At 36.6% G+C, this 18,687-nt stretch overlaps 1 protein-coding gene across 2 annotated transcripts in view; it reads right to left on the bottom strand.

Annotated features, from left to right (window-relative positions):
- Positions 1 to 5,447: 5,447 nt before the first annotated feature.
- The window catches only part of HS2ST1 (heparan sulfate 2-O-sulfotransferase 1), a 79,541-nt gene continuing 66,301 nt past the window's right edge, over positions 5,448 to 18,687 (bottom strand). The window contains exons 4-8 of one of the 2 annotated variants that reach the window (XR_005702208.2): positions 16,260 to 16,398; positions 12,799 to 12,896; positions 11,582 to 11,739; positions 7,583 to 10,074; positions 5,448 to 6,900 (exon numbers count right to left, since the gene is read on the bottom strand). Coding sequence is in view for 1 of the 2 variants with exons in the window: in XM_040073234.2 (XP_039929168.1) it covers positions 9,848 to 10,074; positions 11,582 to 11,739; positions 12,799 to 12,896; positions 16,260 to 16,398 (622 nt within the window). In the remaining variant the exon portion in view is untranslated. Of the gene's footprint in view, positions 10,075 to 11,581; positions 11,740 to 12,798; positions 12,897 to 16,259; positions 16,399 to 18,687 lie in introns of both variants that reach the window. The other variant, XM_040073234.2, reaches the window with a different exon arrangement.

Raw genomic sequence — 18,687 nt, 5'->3', positions numbered from 1 at the left:
GTAAAGGATAAGGGGACTTTATTTGATAATACCCAGTAATAAGTCGGTATTCAGCCACGCAGCAATATCTCTGACCAACACAGGCTTCCTTTGGATCTGCAGCACTATTGCTTTATGTGTCAATAAAAACATTTCTGTGCAATAATACTAACACAGCTCTTTATCTAATTGATCTACAAAGAACAACCATCTATACTGCCCCAAAATAGGTAAAGAAAGCGCTTACCTGATGGAGATACTTTTCTTTGCTGGACAGATGATGATGACAACAGGTGCCGAGAGATGAGTGGAAAGATGAGATGTGCCAGATGCAGCAATTCACCTCTGGCACCTGTATTTGTCTACTTGCTTTGCATGTGCAGGGTGAAACATCTGTCTCTGATAAATAACTGTGAGGAAGTTACTTAAGTTTCTCAGTTATGCTCTGTGTCATCTAAAGACTGGAAAATTCTAACTCCTAAGACCTGACAGCAATATTCCACAACTAACCTTTCTCCTTGCCTTTCAACAGACAAGTCTTCAGTCAATTTTTACCATCTCTTGGATATTCTTCACAAGAATTTGAGACATCAACAAACGCGAATAAGTCTCATTATTTGATGCATTTATTGAGAGTTGATGTACCAGCAGATGAAGCCTAGAAACCAATCTGCAGGACCCTAAGAAACACTCCAATCTGAAGGGATATTCAGAGAACAGAATATCAGTTTTAAAGTGATGTGGTTAAGGATTTGTCCCAGCTTTAGGCAGGGTGAAAATATGGCTTTGTTTTTGATTTACATTGCTTAAACTTGTTTCTCAAAAATCCTTTAAGATTCTGTTGATGGCCTGTTTTTTGTGGTGGCAACATCACATGAAAACCAGCTATTTTTTCTTTGAGGGTTCCCCCTGCCCCCACATGATTTGGGAAGAACAGCAGTATGGGTTTTTTTGATTTATATGGAAAGAGGAAACCACCCTGGGCAAAAAAAGTCTACAGTCAGCAGAAGCAGCACTTTGTCTTCAAAGACTTAGACACAAGGCTCCCAAATGATTAATGTTTCTAACTCACATTTTTCTTGCAGATGTGATTACAGGAGAGAATATGAAGAGGAAATGATTTTTTAAAAATTGTTAGAAGTGTATGAATTTTCATAACAAGGTACGAAACAACAGAAACCAATTTTCTGGGTGGTTTTAAAAGAATAAAGTCAACAATTACAAACTCAGATGCCAAAGTGTTGCGATGTTAATACCTTGCCACAAAACTAGGTATTCTGCTTTCCTCTAAAGTTACAATACTTGCTCAACCTGAAAAAAACAACTCATGAACAATTTATTATGTAACTACATATTAACATAAATAGCTAAAGTCAGACTTGACACTTGGAAAAATTGGCAGATACTGTCAAATATCACAACATTTAGTTTGCATTGCTGTTAGCTACAGAGTATCACAGACTTCAAGAAATTTTAGAACATCTGGTATGGCAGTGGTACCCAGGTCCCCATTTCCCAATCTTTGGAACTAGACAGGAAGACTTCCAGTCTTCAATCATTATTTGAATTTGGATAATCTAAATGAGATTGGCATGGGAGAGAGTCTGTTTTGGATTTTAAACACATCTTTTTCATGCATATAATAAAGGACAGGAAAGAGTTTAAGTTACCACACACAAGTCAGATATGAAATGATGGAATTAATTTGAACAGTCATCTGTGAACATCTATGATAAACCATGATGACATCCATGTTTCTCCCTCCTCTCTCAATCACAGGGTACACGATTGCCTTGGAAAGCACTGTTGGCAAAGGAGCAACAAGCTTTAACATCAGGATCTTTCATTGCAGAAAGCTCTTTTAAACTTGTTTCCTAGGTACTTGAACTGAGTACAGCTCCAAATGCACTCAGATGCTGACAGACACAAAGAAGCTACATTTTGAAAGCACATTCACGCATCTGCCTGTGCCTCTGACTACTTAAAAGGTTTTCAACCTTGTCTTCAAAAGCTGCCTTTGGCCTTATAATTTACTTCATTTTTCTCGAACATTCCTGGTTGGGCAAGTTGGGGAGGAGGGGGTATAGAATCAAAGATAGAAGATAGACACAAGCTTACAGCAAAGCTTTGCTCAATAAAACCACTTGATTGTAGCCTGAGTCTCATCTTTGTCAGGCAGTTTTCCGGCATAAAGTTTAAAAAATGAAAAAAATATCACCCCCAAGTTAAATATCCTTGCCAGATACATGGGGAAAGTCTATCCAAACTGTCGTATGTGCTGCCAGCAGCACACACGAGCTAATGCAGCACAACACGAGTCCTGCCCCCACACACACAGGACAGGGACCTCCGTTGCCACCAGGCTCTCAAAGGTGACCCTGAGTAAACACCAAGTTTGATAAACTCCATACTGGAGCGTAATCTCATGTCCCACAACAATACCTGCAAGATAAGACTTGTGCTTTTGAAGGCTTGTGAAGGAACAAAAACTAGTACACTATCTCATAGAGCCAGCTGAGAAAAGGGAGAGACTGAACACAGATGTCATACACTCATACACATTTTTCCACACTCCTGGGGGATAAAACAATAAAAGGACACTGACAAAGAATGCTTGCTGGTGTGGGGAGGGCACTGACATGTTCCTGTTTTGCTCTGTTGCAAGGGGAAATCTCCCTGTTTGTCTTACAAAAAAAAACTTGAAAACCTTGTTGAAAAGTTTTGTGGAAAACATTTACAGCCATTTTTGCTGAAAAGTAAAACTCAGGTTTCCAACCATCTCTCTGAAGTGGCCTTTAGTATTAACAGATGTCTTGTTGGAATCTGCCTGAGCCAGTGAACTCATTCTGAATGGACACAAAAAAAAAGTGCAGAATTTTTGCTCCACATAATCTGAACATTAAGTTGCTTTCTCCCATACTCTATGGATTTGACTTCTACCATGCAATTATTATTTTATCTTCAAGAAGCAAAGACCTCAGATGCAGAGCACACGAGCCTCCCAATCAATGTAATTTGCTTTTCCAGATCTATAGCTTAGCTGTAAGTAGTACTGGAGCAAAGTGCGGGAAGTAGGTATTTGGTCTGGGCTATAAATAGGAGACATTTCATTTGGTGGTGTACAGGCTTTGCTTATAATAGCAGCAGCCTTGATGGCTGCAGCTTTGAGTTCATTAATTTAGTCAGGAGAAGGCACTGAAGATCCAAAGCAGATAATTAGGCCAGAGATAGCCATCATAGCTGTTAATTTAAGCAATTACTGCAATATATATGGTTTCTGCCTGTACTTTCCTCTGTTCTTTACGGACTGTTTTCACAGATATAAATATCCATATCGACTGCTTTACGTGATGTTTGCCCATATTTACACCCATTGTTACACACTGCTGTGAGGCAGTCTTGACAAGGCCAGCCTGTAACTGCACAAGTCTCTAGCATTCCTTCTCCTCCTGCCAATTCTCCAAGTCATACAATATTTTTACAGTTATTAAATTCTAAATAAAGGAGATTAAGGATTCCAAATTCTATTCTGCGCTAAAAACAGCAATCAATAATTGTCAAGACTATAATAGTGCCTTTAGGCCCTCTAGGCCATTATTCTCTACACTAGCTTTTCTCTTTTTTTGGTAAAGAGACAGTTTATAATATTTTCCAGTAACTGCTGCATCAAACTGAGAGTCCTGGTAGAGTTAGAGCATTCAAATTATCATAGCAAATTAGGTATGTTTCTCTTTCAAAACAGAAGAGGGTTTTTCATTATTAATACTGAAACTGTTTGAAATAACACATGCATGTATACAGCATAGTAGTGAATAATTTCTTAAAACACCAGAGGAATGCAATACCTGTATACTTGAACTGTAACCAAAATTCCCATGAATCACCATTTTAACCTATTTTGTTCCCAGATTTTATTTTCTTTTCAATAGGAAGATTATTCTCTGTGCAATTATTTTGACAGTCGTATTTATTACAAAGGTTTAATGTCTGTGTGTAGCAAATGTGAGAATGGATTCAGGATCAGCCTTGTAAGTGTGCAGAAAATGGGCAGAGAATGTTTATCACAATATTTTCCATTTTTATGAGGATGCAGTTGGTTATTATGACAAGGTGAAAGGTCTCAAAGCCTTCATTTTTAGGCCACAGGTGTTCTTTGTAGAGGTTTTTTTTAATAAAGAGTATTATTAGTCCTTTAAATTAGCTCTTATTGAAAGTTACCACATCTGCGTTATGTGGTAATGAAGCTGGGGGAGGTCATAGCAGGGGACTTGTGCTTGAAGAAAACATCTGGGTATTGCTTTGACATTCACTAGCAACTTCTTTTATTTTATTAAAAAGTAAGGAAATTATACTGAAATCAATTGCAAGGTGCAAACAATAAATAAAATGAAAATACAGGATCAGAAAAAAAAAAGGTTAGAACAAAAACCACCTTTCCCTTCTCTTGCTCTCCTCTCATGAATTCCAACTGCTGAGATTAATTACATGGGCAAATGGCAGCATCAGTTAAAAAATGGTTCAACCAATACCTACCACATACACTAAACATTCTGTCTTTCAGAGGAGGAGCTACTGTCATTTTAAATAAAGCTTTTTGTTGTATTGCAACTTTTTTTGGCTGTCATTCTATTTCTACATCATTTCAGAGACAGGTATAGCGACCTTAGGAAGCCTTCTGTATAGGCATTTTTTTCCTCCACTTCCCCCAGCTGATAAAAGCAGAGAGACTTTGTTTCCTGTGCACAATTACATCTATCACTTCCATTCCCAGGAGCAAGGAAAAGTCTATTTTCAACAAAAGGGGGTTTTAAAAGCCATTAAAATCCCCAAGTAGAAGTTGCTAAGTAATTGCATGATGGTTCTTAATCGTCAAGGCTGATAACAGATGATGTCAGCTCCCTAGCACACACAGTCAGGGATGTTTATAGGGCAGTGGTTATAGTATGCCACAGAAATCCTGAACAGCAGCATACCCATGCTCACTGTATTTTCTTGTTCTAAGTCCTTGCTAAAAAATGCAAATGACATTTCTAGTCCACTCAAGTTCTTACACCACTCTCAGCAGTGCAGTTACTGAGGGTGTTCCCATACCACAGCAATTGGTTGGTCATTTGTTTCCTGAGACAGGGAAGCACAAAGGTATCAATCCACTGTTTTAATGCCTGTTTTCTGTTCTTACAAATCTTGGCTTTAATATTAAGAACTTTTCATTGACACCTTCAGTCCAATGTATACTCCCTGCAAACTTATATCTGGTCACAAAGCCCACGCAAGTTTTAAGGGCCTCTAAATATATTTCGTTATAGCTGTATGAAATTATTACAGATGAGCTACACTCCAGCTTGTCTCTCCCCTCCAAAATCACAACAGCTGCCAACTAAGTTCACAATACTGTATAACAACATGCTCCAGAAAAAAAAGCATTCTATGTGAATGTGACATGCAAATATTAAGACAGGACACCGGACTTCTTTTCTTTCCCCTTCCCAATGGGTGTTTTATTTTGTAGCATTTGCATTAGGTAATCAACTGAAACACTTAAACAACAGAAAGCTGGCAGCACAGTGAGGAAAAATGGAGATAATTTCTCAAACAGCCGTTACAAAATTGTTTCAAGTTGGAATAGTATTGCACAAATGAATCAATTTGCAGAGGGTGAGTGGGAGCAAGTATCTTCAACATGGATTGTGGGGGAAAAAAGGCACTATTTAGCTGTGTGTGTTTAAAAAGAAAAAGAACATGAAGCACAATCCATGTTTTTCCAAATTACATTCAGTAACTGCTTTAGAAATGCTCACAAACCTGTCTCTTGCAGAAGCTATGGAAAGCTGCTGATGTAAGTATCAGACAGTACAAGTGTACAAACATTTATAATTACGCTCCAGAAAAGTCTCAGGAAGAGAGGCTCTTTCTATAAATACTGCTGCAAAGGTTACACAGTTGCATAGGCTTACAGTAAAGGAAGCATCCATCCAACTAAGCAGCCTTAAACTTTATGTTTAATCTCTAGTAGTCATAAAATATGCTCTAATTTTGAAGAGCTAGATTGGCAGTGCATTTAAATCAGGCTTTTCCATTCACTGCTTAAGCACCACAGTTCAGACAGTAACAGCCACACCCCTTTTTATCACATATACCTTTAGCAACGCCAGGTAAGCTTAATGGAAAATTTTAACAGATGTGTAAAAGAAAATAACTGAATTTTTCCCAATATAAGATAGAATTACTCTCAGATCATCAATAAGCAAAAGTTTATTCCTGTAATGTAAAAATAGCTAGGTATCTTCAGAAAAACTAAATTCCAAAAAAAGGCATTTCAAATGACCAGGAAGGGCTGGTTCTCCATCTCCTACGTTGTGTAACTATAAATTATAATGTGTGTTTGAAAATGAAGCCATGATCAATGTACCAATAAAAGAGAGACTGCTAGAAAATCCACCCAGAATAAGCAGGAACGTGCACAGAGGACATTCTGCACCCTAGCCTTGGGTCTGCTTATAGATGCACTAATGAAGTAAAAGTGAAATTCTTGTTGTATGGCTGCAGAATTATTAAGGGAAGGAGCTAAAACCATTGTTGCTTCCCACCAGCACTGCCCAGAGTACCACAAGTGCCCCAGGCATGTCGTGGGTGCTGTTGTGTCACCAGCACAGCAGGACCTCATGCCTCGTGCTGACATCAAGAGCTTCAACAGGGCTAGAGTTCTGCACAAAATCTGGGCAGTACTTCTGTACAGAAAGTACAGAGCAGTGTAACAAAATCTACTCTCAGTTATATGTAGATATATGAGCATTTCAGCACCTTTCAAATGAACTTAGCCCTGCAAAAAGCCAATCTCATTCCTCTCTACAGAGTGTACAGTGACTTCAGTTATAAGGTCTGTGTTCAGGAGGCTGTATAGTAGTTTACTGATCATACAACCTGCAAAAACAAAAATTCACACATTGCTGCTTTCCTCTCTGAGTCATTGAGGGAAAATACATGAGATAAATCATATTTATATACCGCAAACTATTTTTAATGGCAACAACTTGGATTGTTTCAGTTTCCAAACAGAAGACGAATAGAACAGATTATTAAAAATCTGTAAACCTCCTTTCCTAAACTGTCTTTTAGGAAATCCAAGTTGATAGTTCTAAATTCAAATTATTCTAAGTTCACAGTTGTCTTTAATGGTTACACTAGATATAAAAGTAGACAGTCTTGGTTCCTTCAGTGTTCTACAGATGATCACATTTTCTGAGTACTGCTCCAATTGTTGCTAGCATTTCTAAAAAATATTCCTAAAATTCTTGTTTGTCTCAACCTTGACAGTTCACAGAAAAGAACAGGAAGTGATATCGGATTAAATAAAATGTGTCACCTTACACGAACTATGAAAAATATATTGCTCTTTTAAAAGTAAAAAAAAAAAAAAAATGCTTTGTTCTGTTGGTTTTGTTATAGGAGACATATAATTAAAAAATTCTAAATCCTAGAAGGAAAAAAAATAAACATAACTTTCAAAACTGCTTACAGAATAGAAGTTTCTGCAGACCCTACTGAATCAGTAGAAGTTTTGCCTATTGTTTTCTTGTCAATAGAGAAGCACTTGTCTACATACCTATTTCATTACTTAGATGAATATTTTGCATTTTCATTTAGCAAGCTCTTCAACTCTCTTAGACGTGCTCTGCTGAAAATTCCGAAGGAGATTGAAGAAGGTAAACTAATCTTCCCTCTGCAGGAGAACAACGTAGTAAAAAAATCTAAGATAGAACTATCACTGAGCAGAAATCTTTCCTGGGATTATAAATATTTATTTTACTTTAAAAAAAAAAAAAAAAAAAAAAAAAAAAAAGGGTGACTGCTTTTCAATGAAAACTGTTAGATTCCATTAACCACTTTTTGTGTATAACTCCTCAGTTCCTTTCATTAGCTAGGAAGCATGTCTTCATGTGTGACCTAACACATCCTATTTCCAAACATGTTGGCATTATTATTGATGTCAACAGACAAGAACTAGAACAGGAAGTCTTATGCATGGTTCGTACTATATAAACGGTAACTTATGAGAAGGAACTTCCCTGATTATTTGGGAAGAACAAAGAGAGATCTATTTTTAAAATCAGAAGGGAAAAATACAAGAAAACAAAGAAACTGCAAGATGTGCTTGATAGTCTCTCGTTATCCTTTCTGTAATTGGGCTGCTGCTTTTGGCTGCAGACTGCCAGTTCACAGACTATTTTCCATTTCCTTTGTTTTCATTACAAGAACAAGCTGGTTAAAGAAACTCCACTCAGTAATTTTAAACTAAACCTTCAGCATCATACTGTAGGAATTTAAACCTTCCCAGCACTCCTTTCTTTGTCTCCTCAGTGTCTTCCCAATCAAATCCTGTGAAAAGCACTTTTAAGAAAAGGCAGGTGGAAGCTGTGTAAAATACTCGTATCTTTAAGAAAATTCAATAGGAAAAATTCATGCAGTGCTCCACGGCCATTTGCTATAATGCAGTGGCCCCAAACATCTGTTCTCAAATTTCAATTTACTTCATCTGCCAGGTGTTTCACATTGTTAATAATGGCAACTCACAAATTTACAACAGTCACGTAAGGCAGTTATAGAAGTACAATTATGTCAATCAAGTTCACTGCATCTGTCCCAACCAGACTGCACATGACATTGTTCTTGTTCTCTTACCCTAATAAAAGGATGAAGACTACATTTCTGTAAAACAGAAAACATTCTGGTATTGAAGTCAGAGAGGTCACTGAAGTGCATTTCAGCAATGTCCAACAGTTAACTCAACCAGGAAGTAGATGTGATGTTTTTCACTTCACACGTAACAGAATCGGTGCAAAAAACCCCACTTTAAACTAGTTACTTTAAACCTTTTGGTCCAAATACATAAAATAAGCAGTATTTACAGCATTTTACTCCTTTTGTAAATGCAATGCTTTAAAACACATTATAAAGCACCTCAGTAAAAATATTCTACAGATAAAAGTATTGAAGTAGTAGGAAAACCCTAGCCATACCACAGCTCACTAATAGAGTCATAATATGGATTCACCAATATCTCAGTTTACAATTATTACAAAGAATCCATGGAGAAACTTACTGAATTTACAATTTTTATACCACTGTGTAAGGATCAACTAGAACTGCAGACAATACCAAATTTCTTTGTAGTTTTCCCAACCTCAGTTAGTGGTGGTGATTAAAAAAAAAAACAAAAATAAAAACCCCACTGCTCTGATTCTTTAACTTTTTACAATATTAATGTGAAAATGACATTTTAACACTAATGAGTAGTTTTAATTTTTTAATAAAACCACATATATAAATATGGGCAATTCCAGCAGCAGCAGCATTTCTCAGCAGAACATGATTAACCATCCCAATTAATATCATGTGACATGATTCACAAAAACAAAGCACAGAAGTCAACCAGTTATTAGGACTACTCATACTGTATACAACCAAAATTTCCATGTTGAAAGCTGGGGAAAATGATTTCCTCTTCACAGAAGTATAGATGAAAATAAATTGCTCTGAAAATTAAAAAGAGCATCAACAGAAGTGGTTTTTTGATTCTTTATATTTTCAAATAGAACTGCCGTGTATTAATTGCTCCGAATTATGTAGGTTTCTTCAGGTTAAGGATATTGACTCCCACTGAAAGTATTTATTTGATAAAAGAAATTAAGCCTTTGCACCTGGATTACCAACACAGCTACATCCAAAGCCCTGGAGGTGATCCACAACCCACTTTTCTCGTATAAAGAAATGTCTTGGAGATCTACAAGCAATCTAGTTTCCATGGCTGAGGACTAAGATGATGATGTGATCAAAGATTTAGGTCCATAAATCTAACAGTATAGCATTCTTAGTTTGATTTAGGGTAAATCTTTTCATAGAAAAAGTTTTGAGCCAGAATATACAATTCTCCATCTTTTTCCCGAACTGCATGTGCTCTGACAAACTGAAATTGCTCCAGTGCAAATTCATAGAACTCGTTCTCCATTTTCCAGATTTCAGACTGCTGTAGCTTGGCAATAGTTTCTTTTGTGGGAAGTTTTTTCTCAGTTGTTTTCCTAAGATGCGACTTCTTTCCTAAATGCAAAATGAAAGCAATAACTTCACTTTCAAGTTCATGTGTTCAAAAAACGTTTACAGTCCTTTGTTATTTACACAGTTTTTATACTCAGTGTGTTGAAAAACTGCATTAGAAGGAGCAGGCTTTAATCCAAAATTTATTAACACAACATGGAGAGCTGGAAAACTGCAGCCTCTCTCTTTAAATGTTTATGAATTTTGCATTCATTTTTTCAATTCTTCCTGTTTGCTCTAATAAACCCAGGGAATGAACATTCATTTAAGGAATAAGATAACTCCATGTAATCTACCTGGAGCAAAACTGGTTTTTCAAAATGTATTATTTACATGTTAATCTGGTATCAAATGTTAAGAATTTTAGAAACTGCAGGAGAGACTTCTTTTATAGAATCATAGAAACATTTAGGTTGGAAAAGACATTCAAGTCCGTCGAGTCCAACCACTCCAAGTCCTAAGTCCCAGTCAGCCATGTCCCCCAAGTATCACACCTACATATCTTTTAAATACCTCCACCACTTCTACACATCTTTAAATACCTCAAGGGAAGGTTATGTTCAGTTCAGACTACCAAATCCCCCCCGTTCTGGTGTAGCTCTCTGTAGCTCTCCATAGAAGAGGAAAAAAAATCTTGTTTTCATGTGATTTCAATTGTCTATTTCTAATGAAAATATAATCTCTACTAATAGCATTTAAACCATTATTCTCCCATCTAAATAGGACACCACAGTCTTATCATAAATGATACATAAGCCATATCCCCATTGCACAGAGTTTCTGAGACAAAGATGACCAAAATGATGACCAGATTTTCCCCATGGAGTGCTGTTGCTTTGTAATTAACTTGTTAATACTACATATCTAGGCTCTGTACATCAGATCCTTTTCTCCTCCATTTGCAGATAGAAGCCCTGCTAAGATAGATCTTTTCTTCATCATAAATTGCATGGCCAGCTCCTAGAAACTGAGCTACTTGTCGTAGTTAGGAGCCCAGGAAGATAAACATCTACTTGTGTCTCTGCATCCCTCAGGCTTTATTGCTCAGCCAACCAGGCTGCATTGAGCACAGTTAAATCCAGCAGGGCTTCTGAGGAAATGGAAATCTGCCACATCAGCCACTTTATAAAACTGAAGCCACTGCAAAACCTTAAAAAAAATATTCTATTACAAACACATCACAATGTTACATTGCAGCATATCTACACACCTGCATTTACCTCAGCCTTAAATAATTACAATTTGTGTAAGACAGAAGGATACTTGAACTAGCACCATCCCCAAAACAGAGAAAGAAAGAGAGAGAGAGAAGGAAAACAAGGAAAAGGAAAAGAAGGAAAAGAAGGAACTGAGAATCTTCAAAAAGGAGTTTGTTTCTTCTATAGGAGCATCATCCAGCTGAGAGACAAACCTGACAGAGACTCAAAACTATTCATCTAGATCCAAAGAATTCACACTAAAAAAAGCAGTAAGTGGATGAAAAACCCATGGAAATCAACTCTTTAAATACCTGTCCGGTACAGTTCTGTGGCACCCCTGAAGAACCGGGGCAAAGCTGCCTCCAGTAACATGATAAAGTCTTCAAGCTCTTCAGTAACTCCCACTAGGAAGTATTCATTAATCAGATTGTATTTGGCTTGTTCCAAAGCCCATCTGCTTCCCACATTCCTGAAATGACAGAGAACAATCATAGCAAGTTCTGATGTCAGCCAACAATCCTTAGTCCCTTGATGGAGACTACTTCACAACAGGACATTTGTATAGGAAAGGCAACACTTATTCCAAGTTATAACAATTCCTAACTTCATTTCCCTTTCCAGTTTCTCTCATCTGTGTTCTTACCTAAAAATGTGACTCCTCTACCTATAAAAGAGTCTCAACAAAAACACCCGAGGTGCATGTATATACACCTAATGCCTCTCTTCAGGCAATTTTTCAAGGATTTACATTGTCTCAATATTAATACTCTGTCTCCACTTTCACATTAGATACCAGAAATCTGGCAAGAACACATCTTCCCTTTTGCACTTCTTTCTTTCTCTGCTTCTCCACATGGCCAGTGAGTAGACAGGTCTGAACAACAGGCACTGAAAGAGGAGCTCCCAAGTAGCTATTTACTTCGCTTGTGTTTGAATGAACAATACCTTTGATAAACAATTGTCCTTGATATCACTCGGAATCTTTCAAATAATATTTTTTTTATTTTCTTGCTAAAGAGTTTTTTAAAATCTTTGCCAATATTACAAAATGTTCCATTGACAGATGGACACTATTTGCTTTTGTTTCAGTTTCCACTAAGTAGCACTGACTACTGGATATCTGGTGAATGTTTAAAAAGATAAATTTGTCCTGATCTCAATTACTGTGTATTCCCCAGGAACTTTAGGATTTTGAACTAAAATATCTTCCTTCCAAAAGGATACTGCAGCCTGACATAAGAGAAAAATGTCAAGACTCTAAATCTGCAAAAATGATTTTTAAAATTGAAAACATATGTTTTCCCTCATAGCACTGCTGATACAGTATTGTAACCTACTGCTAGTTTAAAGAACTGCAAAACTGTTTCAGTAAATCCATCTTCAACAGAAAACACATTACTCAAGTATACACTGCTTCACTGTGCCCAGTCCCTCACACTTTTATCAACTGGACTACATATTGAAATTTGTTACAGTTTAGATTTCAGTACTGATGTACTTGACAAACAAGCCACATTTCTCTCCCTACCAGCATTCTGAGCTGTGGCCACAGAAGAATGGAATTTGAAGCCAAAGTTTCTCTGGAGCACAGTCGGAACCTCCAGCTGCCACACATTCATCAAAGGTCTGGAACAAAGACAAAACTGAGCTGAGCTTTAAAATCTCATACATGAATCAAACATCTCAAACTGGTTAGTTGAAAATGTAGTGGGGACAGAAAAACACATAGATGATGTTCCAGGAAAAAAGAAATTTCAAGCCTTGCTTTCACAGTGTTATTTGTATGATCTGTTGTCTCAACTGAATAGTATTTGGACAGTCTTTCACGGTTACAACTAATGAACAATTGATCTTAACTGATACATCAATTTACCTTTGATATAACTCTAGCAAAGACTATTTGTCAACACTAGCAAAAATAGTCAATAAGTGTTGGTATAATTGTTTCCCCTATAAAAGAAGTCACTAAAGATACAGCATCAAATGCCATCAGGAATCATGTGATCCTGCAACAGCTGGATCTTTAAAAAACAGAACATTGGGCATTTTGTGTTTTAGATTAAACAAGGTTCTATTATGTTTTAATTATGACAAATAACTGCCATTTCAGAGGCTAATTTTGTTTTGGCAATCAGAAGAACAGAAAAGAAGTTGTTCATGGCATAACAGAATATTCCATACAATATTGCTCTCTATGTGGACACACAGTTGTAGTAACACTTTCAACTGCAGTTACACAGTTACAATAGGAACTCCATTAGCACTGGAAGAAATTTGTAAATGCTTTACTGTGTCACCATGAAGGAAGTATTTATGATATTTCTAATCAAGATACATGGTCTGTATCTAGGATATATTAAAAAAAAATAATAGATCACACAGACAACTTTTTAGACTGCTTCTTCAGTATAATTGCAAGTTTCTGTTCAAAGCAGCTATGTAAAAACACATTTGTGTAATTATTTGGAGTTAAGAACAGGGACAACATAATTTGCTTCTATTTTGAGGTGAAGTTTATGAGATAATCTGAAAAAACTATTGATACTATGCCAAAGCAGGGAGTAAACTGTGATGCCTTGGTTCTCACTAAACTCTGAGTTTAGAATAGCTTGTAAATGTCACACATAGTAGATAAAAATTCAGCTTAAGTAGGAAAACAAGACTTTGGTATGCTTTCCCTGCATAGTTCTCTAGGGAAATTCTGCACTGATCTATTGTTAAATGCATCTCCTAAATGATGAATGTTTATACTAAAAATGAATTGGCATCTGTGCAAAGAAAGATTTCTTTGCTTATACCTGCAGGTTGTTTTACAGGTAATAAGCAAAAGGAAGCAAACCATTTTCTAAGTAAGCTGAAATAAGACAGACTTCCTTCCACACCTCCTCTTATGCACCCACCTTGGCTGCTCCATCCAGAGATTTTATTATAAGAAACCCTTGCCGCTACAGACTCTGCATTTGGAGCCAAGCTATCAATGACTGGAAGCACAGGGATACAGAAAACAACCTAGTTAAAAATTCATCTATATAAATGCTGTGGTATGGACTAGGAGGGGACAAGAATATAAAGTATGTTGAGATTCCTTTCCACTAATAAACGAACAATTGATTTGCAATAGCAGTAGTGTCTGACCTTCCCTACTTTTCATTTGAAAAGCTTTTCATGAGTCTACTGTAACACATACTAGAATAAAGACACTGCAATTGCCTCAATCCATTTTTGACCTTCCTGAATTTCATAACTAATGTATGCAAAACTTGCATCATCTACACATGGACAGTTCCCCAGGGACACTCTGGAAAAATAGTTCTACCTGATTTAAATGAAGCCAGAAATTTCATATAGTAAACCAATTTCACTTCAAATGAACTTGAAATGCTTACAGAACATGTTAAATCTGTATAACAACAAATAAGTCTCTCAGACCTAAATAAAGTGGTATCATAGTGACAAAATGTAAAAAGCATCTTCAATAGAAAAACATAAAATTAATAATGCAACACATTGCAAGCATTATAAACAGGAATGCATTTGACCTTTTTCCTAACAAATCAAAGCTTACAGTGCAGTCTACCAAGCAGCAACACCAAGGATTTTTGGCATGTGTCCCAGTGACTACCTAACCAGGTTGTTTGGCTTATAATTCAAAATTCAAATATACACTGTTAAATTTCACTCTTTTTAATAAGTTTTATGTCCTAGAACAGCTCAGACTTGGCAGCATGCTCAGCTTTCCAAGTGACTGATCTCCAGCAGGAAAGAGGAAGACAGGCTACAAAAGATGAGATCCTATCTCTCTTTTTAAAAATGCCTTTATGATATCATATCACAACACCTGTTCGTATGTTTATCCAGTCCTATAAAGACAATTTTAAGCTTAATTTCAATTTATTCTTGAAGCTTTCCTCTTCTTATGCTGCTGTGCTGCAGGATACCCGGACAAACTGAAAAGCAGTAGCTGAAGATGGCGCTAAACCCTAAATAACAGAGGAGCAGTTAGTTCCCAACTGGAAAGAAAAGAGGAATGCTTTGCTCCCAATACTTAAAAAGCACTATTTGGATGGGGGCAGCACACAGAATGATTACTCACGTTTATTAGTTGTTACGGTGTTTATAGACTAAGCTGTATTTAGCATGACTTTTGCTTATTTTTGCAATGTCTCTTGGTACCTACACAGCACTACACTAAATTGTCAACACTGTATAAAGTGTGTGGCTCTGTAAAGTACAAAAATTTATTATATTTTATAGGATTCCATACTGTTCTAGCTACAATTTTGTAAACCATACACATATATTAAAACCCCACTTTTCTTACCAATAGAAAAATCAAAACAAACACACCCAAAAAATGTCATAGTGCAAACCATGACAGTGGATGTATAGATTCTTTCTGGAACAAATCCATTATGGAGCCTGAATGGTGTTGCCAACCTGAAACTGTATTAGTAGTCAATGTTTGAATGTGCTAACCTTGTCTAAAGCTAGCTAAGACACAAGGAGGAAGTACAGAAATGTATGTATCATACTCTACATTTTCAAAAAAGACCTTGCAATGTTTACATTAAAAAAAGATAGAATTAATTGGGTTGCTAATTTTATGAAAATAAACAACAAAGCCAAAGCATCAGCAGTTCTACAGCTTTTGCTGAAAAAATGTGTCTCAGGCTTCAACAAGAAGTGTAGCCTTCATACACAGGAGGACGAACCTACTTTGGTCATTATAATTCTGGATACCTAACAACAATTTTAAAAATATTTTATTTAATTTCTTAACAAATTGCAATATACAGTGAATTTATAAGGGTACAAAGAACCTACTAATGTCATATTCTGCTCCAGTACGGACTGGAAATGGAGAATATAACTTACAAAGCCACCATTACCACCAAGGCTGATAACGATTTGGCTTCTATCAGGGCATTGTTAAAATTGTTTTCACATGAATTTTAGTAAGTTCAGCATATATTATTTGGTGTACTTTACCTTTTTATCCCCCTGTTTTCGCCTCCGTAGCCCTGGTCTGTAATCATCTCCAAAGCGCAGAAAGTAATAATAAGAAACTAGGCGTTCTATAGGATCTCTTATGACATTTATGTAAATTGGTTTCTTCTTAACACCAAATCTAAAGTAAAAGTGGAAAAAATAATTTTTCAAAGGACAAATCAAAGCTCCTCATCTAATATGTAAAAGCCTGTCTATTGCTACAACTGAAATCTATACACAGAATACATGATACTGAGAGGAAGCTTAATGATCATTTCTTTTCATCTTCGGATCCAGTGCCTTACATGGATGTAAAAGTAAGTTAAGATTATGATTTTAAGGGTTTATTATTAAAGAAACAAACAAAACAAATATATTGTCACACAAATAGATACTAAAAATGTTTACACAACCATCTTGACTCTAGAAATGCCTTTACTAGTTTAGCAGCCACATACATGTTTATAATAAGTATAAGGAAGTTTGGTATTGAGTTCCTGCCCTTATGAACTGGGCTTTGCAATGCTATGAGTAGTTTTCCTGGCAGGTCTCCAGTTGCCAGAGACATTAACAGCAGGAAGACAGAGCTCAGAATCTATCCATTGCCCGGGTTGAATGCATACAGCTATGCTTATTAAATATAAGATAGCATCTGTAACCATATTAACTTCTCTATCTAAAGATATTAAATTTTTCCTTACACATTTACTCTAAGCAAATTTTGATGTACTCCAGTACAAACAGAAGCCTGATGAAATGAGGTGGTAAGCTCATACAACACAGGAGAAAAATTTAAACCACCAAACTGTTTTGTGCAAATGCTACCTTTCAGTGATTTATGTTTAAGTCAGCTTTTACAATACATTTCTCAGTTTCATTTTCTTTTCCATTTGAGACATACTGTGGCAAGTAATTATGGTATCCAAATACTAAAAAGTTTATATCACAATGGGTATTGCAAGTGTGTCAAGTGCCCTGAAGTAAAACTAGAAGCTGGAAAAAAAGTTCTCTTCTGTTCCTGTGCAAACTGGAAAAGCGTTCTGCATCAAAAGAGAGCCATTCATGCCTCCTTAGCTTGGCTAAAACAGAGCACCCATAGTTTTAAGATGCAGTACCATGATTTTTAAAGGGGTAAATTTTACTACCAGATACAGTGCATATGAGGAATGTTAAGTTGAAAAGCTGAAGAACAGAAATGTAGCAAAAGCAGCAGGAAGGAGGAAGTTAGAAAAAAAGAAGAATTAACAGGCATTGCTTTTGCCAAAAACCAGCACTACAGACAGAGAAATTGTTAAAGGCTACAGAAAGAGCAATTGATTCTCCAGTGCTGCCAGTCGAGTACCAATGAGTCAGGCTGGAGCACTCAAAGGCCGAATTGCTGACATCTGTCTGCATGCCAGCTCTGACCTCCCAGAGTCTGCAGACTAGAGGGTGTGAGTGCTGCAACCATCCTGACACAGTCCAGGCTTTGAACTGCACCCTCTTTAAGGTCCACTGAAGTGCATGAGACACGCACGTGTCCCCTGCCACAGACTCCTGCCAATGCTCAGGGAGCTCTGACAAACCATTTCCGTACAGTAGCACTCAGCCAGTGAACAGCATGTAATCTGTGGGCGAAATGAAGATGTCCCAGCCCTTAGAAATGCTTGTACTGGATTGTACAATCACCTGCATTTGCACAGGAGCTTGCAGAACTAGTTTCAGTTACAGTAACATAAACCTACTAGTAACATAAGTTATCACTGTAACTTTACTAATCATGGTAATGAATTGGCAATTGCATTGTCAAAGAACTTTTTTTCCCAACTATTTACCAGAGAAATTAGAGAATAAGAGGGGATAAGAAATTTTAAAAGGCAAAAAGAAAAAGGGAAAACGTTAAACTTTTATTACCATAATTTCTGCATGGATGGATTAAAATAACCAGTCCTCAATAGTGAGAGTTATTGATGGAATCCAGTACTTTAATCTTCAGCATATTTTAAGAGGTACTTCTGATATTTGGCAGTGGACCTAAGCCTGATGTCCATGAATAAGGAAGCATTGACTCTTGTGAAATATTTTACACTTCTTAACTACAAGAATGTTCATTACAAGAACATACCTCACAGCCTTAAAGGTGTGGGCCTTGCCAAGCACAACCAGCGTATTCAAGATATTATTTTAATAATGAAAACCCAAAGTATGAGAAAGCAAGCTGTTGTGGGGAAAAAAAAAATCACTCAGGTGAAAGGATAACAAACAACAAAGACAAGGATAACACAGTCCCGGAGGGAAGATGCGGATGAAAGAAATCTGAAATTGCTTAGATGCTTTCTAGATGTAAAATATTTTAGTTTCCCGAGTTCCAGTACCTAAAAATGTTTTCAGCTTTATGAACTAATGTATAAAATAACATTCAGCTTTGCTGCACCAGAAAGCTGTTACT

This window comes from Hirundo rustica, chromosome 9 (genome assembly GCF_015227805.2).
Source record: "Hirundo rustica isolate bHirRus1 chromosome 9, bHirRus1.pri.v3, whole genome shotgun sequence".
NCBI lineage: Eukaryota > Metazoa > Chordata > Aves > Passeriformes > Hirundinidae > Hirundo > Hirundo rustica.
Note: the sequence above shows the minus strand (reverse complement) of the source record. Positions and strands in the feature narration are given on the sequence as shown.